This window comes from Triticum dicoccoides, chromosome 3A (assembly GCF_002162155.2).
Source record: "Triticum dicoccoides isolate Atlit2015 ecotype Zavitan chromosome 3A, WEW_v2.0, whole genome shotgun sequence".
Lineage (NCBI taxonomy): Eukaryota > Viridiplantae > Streptophyta > Magnoliopsida > Poales > Poaceae > Triticum > Triticum dicoccoides.
The window spans coordinates 632,362,974-632,373,447 of NC_041384.1; the positions used below are offsets into that span (position 1 = coordinate 632,362,974).

The window sequence follows — 10,474 nt, forward strand, 5'->3', positions numbered from 1 at the left end:
CTTCCTTTTCCCTGTACATATCCTGTAAATTTTGAACATTTTACAAAATATAAAAATACATACAGTAGGCAACCTACTATTCTTCCTCAAAGAAAATTCTGCAATACTTACTCAGGCATCATAGTACCTGCTTGACGTTTTCTTTCCTCCATGTAATAGCCTGGAATTTCCCCCCTTTTTGTAGTCTACTTGGAATATTATTTAATTGACACACTATGCATCACTGTGCTAAAATACTTCTTTCATGGAATTAAATCCACCATCCAGGGCCTGGGCATGCTCACACTATCATCAATTCTTGCGACACAACTACCAGCACAACTTGGAGACTGCATGGATTCCGCTCTATACTCAACTTCGACTGCTCATTTACCTTTTTTCTACATCTCCCTCTATATGGTGGCCTTTGCTCAAGGTGGGCACAAACCTTGTGTGCAAGCATTTGGGGCAGACCAATTTGATGAGAATGACCCTGAAGAATATGCCTCGAGAAGTTCCTTCTTCAACTGGTGGTATTTTGGGACTTATGGAGGCACTCTTGTTACAGTTTCAATCTTGAATTACATTCAAGAGAACATAAGCTGGCAGTATGGGTTTGGAATCCCGTGCGTCGTCATGTCTCTGTCTCTTGCGGTTTTCTGGCTTGGGACCAGGACTTACCGCTTTTACCCTGTAAGAAGTGATGGAAGTCTATTTGGAGAGGTTCGCAGATACCTTTTATCATTAATTAGAACCTGGCATGCATCATGGTGTTTGAGGTAAGTTTATTCTAAATTCTGAAACTTGTATCACTGTATGGAGTTCTTTGTTCAGAAACACTGACTTTATTCTTCTCTGTTTGGTGTGTGCGTGCACACTGTGATTTTGATTGGCAGATCAACCGATGATTCTGACTGCATGCCAACATCGACATCCAGCGGAGCCAAGGATAATGCAGAAATGATATGTTTCCCTGATGAAGCCAAGTCAGTGCTTAAGTTGTTTCCGATAGGGGCAACCTGCCTGATCTATGCAGTTGTTTTTGCCCAGTGGACCACGATGTTCACTAAACAAGCAAGTACACTAGATAGGCGGGTAGGTAGCCTACAGGTACCAGCTGCTGCCCTACAAAGCCTGATCAGCATGTCAATCATCATCTCAATTCCTATATATGACCAGATACTCGTTCCACTAGCCAGAAAATACTCAAAGAACCCCAGTGGTATCACACCCTTGCAAAGGATTGGAACTGGACTAGCCATCTCCGTGATCTTGATGGTTGTCGCGGCCCTCGTGGAGATGAGAAGGCTCAGGATAGCCAGAGAATATGTCCTAGTGGACAAACCTGAAGCGACCATTCCGATGAGCTTTTGGTGGATGGTACCCCAGTTTGTCCTGGCCGGTCTGGCGGACATGTTCACAGTGGTCGGCCTGCAAGAATTCTTCTACGACCAAGTGCCTGAGGATCTGCGCAGCATGGGCCTTGCCTTATACCTGAGCATACTCGGGGCCGGGAGCTTTGGCAGTAGCATTCTGGTGTACGCGATCGACTGGGTAACCAGCAACAGCGGAGATAGTTGGTTCTCGGACAATCTAAACCGAGGTCATCTCGATTACTTCTACTGGCTTCTGGCCGTGCTCAGTGTTCTCGGGTTGGCTGCTTTTCTTTACTTTTCACAAGTGTATGTCCACAAGAGAAAGGGCATTTCAGCAGAATGATGGTATGCGAAGGGACTGGCAACTGAGGCCTGAAATCCATGGGTTGCCGCCCATAGCCTTTTCAAAGTCCATGAATCTGGAAGATGGGCTGAAGCTTTGCTTTAGGCTGTTGTACATATATAATAGGACATTCTTCGTAAATAGGTAAAGTCACCACAGTAAGCTGAGGCGAATGATCAGGCATGCTTGGACGCTGCTGCTTCAGCCGGCCGGACAAAATCAGCGCTAGATCCCTCAACAATTACACTGCCAGATCCAATGAGAATTTCTGCAGGGAAGTTTTCCCTGCGCGCCAACGTCCTGAGGTGAGATATTAGTTTGCATACGGCCTGTCGATTCAATCTGTGAGGTCTGCAGCATACAAAGAATTATTGCATTGAGACTTTTGAAAAATACAGTTTCTCCAATGTCGCACAACTGTTCCAGTACAGTGCGAAATGCTGTGTCGACTCTTCTGTTCAGTACAGTGGTAAATGCTGCACTCAGTACTCAACGGTGAGTCCAGAGAATCACAGGTAGGAACCTGGGTTTTCCAGCTGATCGACTGGACGGCCGAGCGACCTGGAATAGTTGTGTAGGAAACTGTTCCCGTCATGGTTCTGGTGCTTTGCACGTTTTGTGCGGATGATGTTTGCTGATTATTCTTATCTGTTTTGGGTAGTGGAGTGGCAACGCTCCGAGCAGGCAATCAGTGATGTAGTAGCAGTTTGCAGAGAAGACAATTAAGGGGCTGTTGGTTCTAGTCCTTGCCATGGGCATGAAACCGTGGAAACCGGTTGGTGAGGGGCTCAGACGGGGTAGGTGAGGGCCCTCAGACGGGACTTTGAAATTCCCATCTTTGAAAGTGTGTCCGGAAGACGGCGTTGACCCCGCTGCCCCGTCCATAGGACTCGGGGAAGGCGGAAGCCGCCGCCGATCGGATCTTTTTTTTTTGAAAAGGAGGTCATTCCCCGGCCTCTGCATTGGAAAGATGCATACGGCCACCGATCGGATCTACTAGCACTTGAGCGGATTTTTCTTGGATGAGGAATGTAGTCTGGGTGGTCTATGCGATCGAAGGTGGTGGTGGAGTTGGACCACTCCAGATATTCTGCATGGGTCGGTGCAGTTGTATAAACTGCCCGACGCATGTTCTTCTGGGCTCCTCGTGTATAGCCTGAAAGATCATGTTCACTTCATGCGATGGGGCGGACTGGCGGGGTGATGAAGATCCAGCCACCCTGAGGTTAGCCACGATCGACACTGCTTCACATGTCAAAGGTGATGGCGGGACACGGAGGCACACATCATCGACGTGCTGGTTGAGGTGTAACTCGATGCTTTTGAAGGTCATGATAGGGAAGGGCGACAGGTTGTAGTAGAGTAGCCTCGCTTGTCGACAATGAACTTGAAGGGACCGAAGACGAAAGTTTGGCCCAACATGAAGTTGTTGGGCATGACTAGAGATTCATTCTGGACTCAGTCTCCGTCCGACAGAACACATGACTGACGTGGTTGAGGTGTAACTCGAGGCTTCTGAAGGTCATGGTCCTGATAGGGAAGGGCGGCAGGTTGTAGTAGAGTAGCCTCGCTTGTCGACAATGAACTTGAAGGGACCGAAGACGAAAGTTTGGCCCAACATGAAGTTGTTGGGCATGACTAGAGATTCGTTCAGGGCCCGGTCTTCGACCGACAGAACACATGACTGACGCGCCAAATGACGGTGCAGAAAACTGTCGGTAGCCTCGGTAGGGTGGAGAACACGGTTGTAAGTATCAGAGGGGTGAAGGAAATATGGCCTAGAGGCAATAATAAAGTTGTTATTTATATTTCCTTATATCATGATAAATGTTTATTATTCATGCTAGAATTGTATTAACCAGAAACTTAGTACATGTGTGAATACATAGACAAACAAAGTGTCCCTAGTATGCCTCTACTTGACTAGCTCGTTACTCAAAGATGGTTAAGTTTCTTAGCCATAGACATGAGTTGTCATTTGATGAACGGGATCACATCATTAGAGAATAATGTGATGGACAAGACCCATTCGTTAGCTTAGCACTATGATCATTTAGTTTATTGCTATTGCTTTCTTCATGACTTATACATGTTCCTATGACTATGAGATTATGCAACTCCCGAATACTGGAGGAACACTTATTGTGCTATCAAACGTCACAACGTAATTGGGTGATTATAAAGATGCTATACAGGTGTCTCCGATGGTGTTTGTTGAGTTGGCATAGATCGAGATTAGGATTTGTCACTTCGTGTTTCGGAGAGGTATCTCTGGGCCCTCTCGGTAATGCACATCACTATAAGCCTTGCAAGCAATGTGACTAATGAGTTAGTTGCAGGATGATGCATTACGGAACGAGTAAAGAGACTTGCCGGTAATGAGATTGAACTAGGTATGATGATACCGACGATCGAATCTCGGGCAAGTAACATACCGATGACAAAGGGAACAACGTATGTTGTTATGCGGTTTGACCGATTAAGATCTTCGTAGAATATGTAGGAGCCAATATGAGCATCCAGGTTCCGCTATTGGTTATCGACCGGAGATGTGTCTCGGTCATGTCTACATAGTTCTCGAACCCGTAGGGTCCGCACGCTTAACGTTTGATGACGATTTGTATTATGAGTTATGTGATTTGATGTACCGAAGGTTGTTCGGAGTCCCGGATGAGATCATGGACATGACGAGGAGTCTTGAAATGGTCGAGACATAAAGATTGATATATTGGAAGGTTACATTCGGACACCGGAATGGTTCGGGTCGTTTCGGAGTACCGGGGTTACCGGAACCCTCCGGAAAGTTATTGGGCCTCATGGGCCTAGTGGTGGAAGAGAGGAGGAAGACCAAGGTGTGGCGCCCTCCCCCCCCTAGCCCAAACCGAATTGGACTAGGGCTATGGGGCCACCCCCCCCTTTCCTTCTCTTCTCCCTTTCCTTCCCCGCTTCTCCTTGTGGAAGTAGGAAAGGGGGGGTGAATCCTACTTGGAGTAGGACTCCCCCCCCCCTTGGGCGCGCCTCCTCCTGGCCGGCCTCCTCCTCCCTCCCTCCTTTATATACGTGGGGAGGAGGGCACCCAAAGGCACAACAAACAAGCTCTTAGCCGTGTGTGGTGCCCCCCTCTACAGTTTTACACCTCGGTCATAACGTCGTAGTGCTTAGGTGAAGCTCTACGCTGGTAACTTCATCACCATCGTCGCCACGTCATCATGCTGACGGAATTCTCCCTCGGCCTCAACTGGATCAAAAGTACGAGGGACGTCATCATGCTGTACGTGTGCTGAACATGGAGGTGCCGTACGTTCGGTGCTAGGATCGGTCGGATCATGAAGACGTACAATTACATCAATCGCGTTGATATAACGCTTCCACTTTTGGTCTACGATGGTACGTAGACACACTCTCCCCTCTCGTTGCTATGCATCTCCTAGATAGATCTTGTGTGATCGTAGGGATTTTTTTGAAATTATTGCGTTTCCCAATAGTGGCATCCGAGCCAGGTTTATGCGTAGATGTTATATGCACGAGTAGAACACAAAAGTTGTGGGCGATAATAGTCATACTGCTTACCAGCATGTCATACTTTGATTCGACGGTATTGTTGGACGAAGCGGCCCAGACCGACATTACATGACCGCGTTCATGAGACTGGTTCTACTGACGTGCTTCGCACACAGGTGGCTAGTGGGTGTCTGTTTCTCCAGCTTTAGTTGAATCGAGTGTGACTACGCCCGGTCCTTGTTGAAGGTTAAAACAGCACACTTGATGAAAAATTGTTGTGGTTTTTGATGCGTAGGTAAGAACGGTTTTTGATAAGCCCGTAGCAGCCACGTAAAACTTGCAACAACAAAGTAGAGGATGTCTAACTTATTTTTGCAGGGCTTGCTGTGATGTGATATGGTCAAGACGTGATGATATATAAATTGTTGTATGAGATGATCATGTTTTGTAAAAGTTATCGGCAACTGGCTGAGCCTTATGGTTGTCGCTTTATTGTATGAATTGTAATCACCATGTAATTGCTTTACTTTATCACTAAGCGGTAGCGATAGTCGTAGAAGCAATAGTTGGCGAGACGACAACGATGCTTCGATGGAGATCAAGGTGTCAAGCCGGTGACGATGGTGATGATGACGGTGTTTTGGAGATGGAGATCAAAGGCACAAGATAATGATGGTCATATTATATCACTTATATTGATTGCATGTGATGTTTATCCTTTATGCATCTTATTTTGCTTAGTACGGCGGTAGCATTATAAGATGATCTCTCACTAAATTTCAAGGTACAAGGGTTCTTCCTGAGTATGCACCGTTGCTACAGTTCGTCGTGCCAAGACACCACGTGATGATTAGGTGTGATAAGCTCTACGTTCACATACAACGGTGCAAGCCAGTTTTGCACACGCAGAATACTCGGGTTACACTTGACGAGCCTAGCATATGCAGATATGACCTCGGAACACTAAGACCGAAAGGTCGAGCGTGAATCATATAGTAGATATGATCAACATAGTGATGTTCACCATTGAAAACTACTCCATCTCACGTGATGATCGGACATGGTTTAGTTGATTTGGATCACGTGATCACTTAGATGATTAGAGGGATGTCTATCTAAGTGGGAGTTCTTAAGTAATATGATTAATTGAACTTTAATTTATCATGAACTTAGTACCTGATAGTATTTTGTATGTCTATGTTGTTGTAGATCAATGGCCCGTGCTACTGTTCCTTTGAATTTTAATGCGTTCCTAGAGAAAGCTAAGTTAAAAGATGATGATAGCAACTACACGGTCTGGATCCGTAACTTGAGGATTATCCGCATTGCTGCACAGAAGAATTACGTCCTAGAAGCACCGCTAGGTGCAAGAACCACTGTAGGAGCAACACCGGATGTTGTGAACGTCTGGTAGAGCAGAGCTGATGACTACTCGATAGTTCAGCGTGCCATGCTTTACGGCTTAGAACCGGGACTTCAACGACGTTTTGAACGTCATGGAGCATATGAGATGTTCCAGGAGTTGAAGTTAATATTTCAAGCAAATTCTCGGATTGAGAGATATGAAGTCTCCAATAAGTTCTATAGCTGCAAGATGGAGGAGAATAGTTCTGTTAGTGAACATATGCTCAGAATGTCTGGGTACCACAACCACTTGACTCAACTGGGAGTTAATCTTCCTGATGATAGTGTCATTAATAGAGTTCTTCAATCACTGCCACCAAGCTACAAAAGCTTCATGATGAACTATAATATGCAAGGGATGAACAAGACTATTCCCGAGCTCTTCGCGATGCTAAAGGTTGCGGAGGTAGAAATCAAGAAGGAGCATCAAGTGTTGATGGTCAACAAGACCACTAGTTTCAAGAAAAAGGGTAAAGGGAAGAAGGGGAACTTCAAGAAGAACGACAAGCAAGTTGCTGCTCAAGTGAAGAAGTCTAAGTCTGGACCTAAGCCTGAGACTGAGTGCTTCTACTGCAAAGGGACTGGTCACTAGAAGCGGAACTGCCCCAATTATTTGGCGGATAAGAAGGATGGCAAAGTGAAAGCTATATTTGATATATATGTTATTGATGTGTACCTTACTAATGCTCGCAGTAGTGCCTGGGTATTTGATACTGGTTCTGTTGCTCATATTTGCAACTCGAAACAGGGGCTACGGATTAAGCGAAGATTGGCTAAGGACGAGGTGATGATGCGTGTGGGAAATGGTTCCAAAGTCGATGTGATCGCCGTCAGCACACTACCTCTACATCTATTCGGGGTTAGTTTTAGACCTGAATAATTGTTATTTGGTGCCAGCGTTAAGCATGAACATTATATCTGGATCTTGTTTGATGTGAGACGGTTATTTATTTAAATCAGAGAATAATGGTTGTTCTATTTATATGAGTAATATCTTGTATGGCCATGCACCCTTGATGAGTGGTCTATTTTTGCTGAATCTTGATAGTAGTGGTATACATATTCATAGTATTAAAGCCAAAATATATAAGTTTAATAATGATAGTGCAACTTATTTGTGGCACTGCCATTTGGGTCATATTGGTTTAAAGCGCATGAAGAAACTCCATGCTGATGGGCTTTTGAAATCACTTGATGCTTGCGAACCATGCCTCATGGGTACGATGACTAAAACTCCGTTCTCCAGAACTATGGAGCGAGCAACAGACTTGTTGGAAATAATACATACCGATGTATGCGGTCCGATGAGTGTTGAGGCTCACGGCGGGTATCGTTATTTTCTTACCTTCACAGATGATTTGAGCAGATATGGGTATATCTACTTGATGAAACATAAGTCTGAAATATTTGAAAAGTTCAAAGAATTTCAGAGTGCAGTGGAAAATCATCGTAACAAGAAAATAAAGTTTCTACGATCTGATTGTGGAGGTGAATATTTGGGTTACGAGTTTGGTCTTCATTTGAAACAATGTGGAATAGTTTCGCAACTCACGCCACCTGAAAGACCACAGCGTAATGGTGTGTCCGAATGTCGTAACCGCACTTTATTAGATATGGTACGATCTATGATGTCTCTTACTGATTTACCGCTATCGTTTTGGGGTTATGCTTTATAGACGGCCGCATTTATGTTAAATAGGCCACCATCTAAATCCGTTGAGACGACACCTTATGAACTGTGGTTTGGCAAGAAACCAAAGTTGTCGTTTCTTAAAGTTTGGGGGTGCGGTGCTTATGTGAAAAAGCTTAAACCTGATAAGCTCAAACCCAAATCGGAGAAATGTGTCTTCATAGGATACCCAAAGGAGACTGTTGGGTACACCTTCTATCACAGATCCGAAGGCAAGATATTCGTTGCTAAGAATGGATCCTTTCTAGAGAAGGAGTTTCTCTCAAAAGAAGTGAGTGGGGGGAAAGTAGAACTTGATGAGGTAATTGTACCTGCTCCCGAATTGGAAAGTAGTTCATCACAGAAATCAGTTCCAGTGATTCCTACACCAATTTGTGAGGAAGCTAATGATAGTGATCAGGAAACTTCAGATCAAGTTACTACCGAACCTCGTAGGTCAACCAGAGTAAGATCTGCACCAGAGTGGTATGGTAATCCTGTTCTGGAGGTCATGTTACTTGACCATGACGAACCTACAAACTATGAGGAAGCGATGATGAGCCTAGATTCTGCGAAATGGCTTGAGGCCATGAAATCTGAGATGGGATCCATGTATGAGAACAAAGTATGGAATTTGGTTGAATTGCCCGATGATTGGCAAGCCATAGAGAATAAAGGGATCTTCAAGAAGAAGACTGACGCTGACGGTAATGTTACTGTTTACAAAGCTCGACTTGTTGCGAAAGGTTTTCGACAAGTTCAAGGAGTTGACTACGATGAGACTTTCTCACCCATAGCGATGCTTAAGTCTGTCCGGATCATGTTAGTAATCGCCGCATTTTACGATTATGAAATTTGGCAAATGGATGTCAAAACTGCATTCCTGAATGGATTTCTGGAAAAAGAGTTGTATATGATGCAATCAGAAGGTTTTATCGATCCAAAGGATGCTAACAAAGTGTGCAAGCAGCAAGCTCCAGCGATCCATTTATGGACTGGTGCAAGCCTCTCAGAGTTGGAATAAACGTTTTGATAGTGTGATCAAAGCATATGGTTTTATACAGACTTTTGGAGAAGCCTGTATTTACAAGAAAGTGAGTGGGAGCTCTGTAGCATTTCTAATCTTATATGTGGATGACATATTGTTGATTTGAAATGATATAGAATTTCTGCATAGCATAAAAGGATACTTGAATAAGAGTTTTTCTATGAAAGACCTCGATGAAGCTGCTTACATATTGGGCATCAAGATCTATAGAGATAGATCAAGATGCTTAATTGGACTTTCACAAAGCACATACCTTGATAAAGTTTTGAAGAAGTTCAAAATGGATCAAGCAAAGAAAGGGTTCTTGCATGTGTTACAAGGTGTGAAGTTGAGTCAGACTCAATGCCTGACCACTGCAGAAGATAGAGAGAAAATGAAAGTCATTCCCTATGCTTCAGCCATAAGCTCTATCATGTATGCAATGCTGTGTACCAGACCTGATGTGTGCCTTGCTATTAGTATAGCAGGGAGGTACCAAAGTAATCTAGGAGTGGATCACTGGACAACTGTCAAGAACATCCTGAAATACCTGAAGAGGACTAAGGATATGTTTCTCATTTATGGAGGTGACAAAGAGCTCGTCGTAAATGGTTATGTCGATGCAAGCTTTGACACTGATCCAGATGACTCTAAGTCACAAACCGGATACATGTTTATATTGAACGGTGGAGCTGTCAGTTGGTGCATTTCTAAGCAAAGCGTCGTGGCGGGATCTACGTGTGAAGCAGAGTACATAGCTGCTTCGGAAGCAACAAATGAAAGAGTCTGGATGAAGGAGTTCATATCTAATCTAGGTGTCATACCTAGTGCATTGGGTCCAATGAAAATCTTTTGTGACAATACTGGAGCAATAGCCTTGGCGAAGGAATCCAGATTTCACAAGAGAACCAAGCACATCAAGAGACGCTTCAATTCCATCTGTCATCAAGTGTCGGAAGGGGACATAGAAATTTGCAAGATACATACGGATCTGAATATTGCAGACCCGTTGACTAAGACTCTCTCACGAGCAAAACATGATCAGCACCAACACTCCATGGGTGTTAGAATCATTACTATGTAATCTAGATTATTGACTCTAATGCAAGTGGGAGACTGAAGGAAATATGCCCTAGAGGCCATAATAAAGTTGTTATTTATATTTCCTTATATTA

General features: G+C 44.3%; 1 protein-coding gene across 2 annotated transcripts in view; it reads left to right on the forward strand.

Moving 5' to 3' along the window:
• LOC119269749 (protein NRT1/ PTR FAMILY 5.10-like) overlaps window positions 1-2,358 on the forward strand; it is a 4,885-nt gene extending 2,527 nt beyond the window's left edge. Inside the window, exons 3-5 of one of the 2 annotated variants that reach the window (XM_037551663.1) lie at window positions 268-758; window positions 876-1,078; window positions 1,179-1,378. In XM_037551663.1, coding sequence (XP_037407560.1) covers window positions 268-758; window positions 876-1,078; window positions 1,179-1,237 — 753 coding nt within the window. In that variant the 3' untranslated portion in view covers window positions 1,238-1,378. Of the gene's footprint in view, window positions 1-267; window positions 759-875 lie in introns of both variants that reach the window. The other variant, XM_037551662.1, reaches the window with a different exon arrangement.
• The last annotated feature ends 8,116 nt before the right edge of the window (window positions 2,359-10,474 follow it).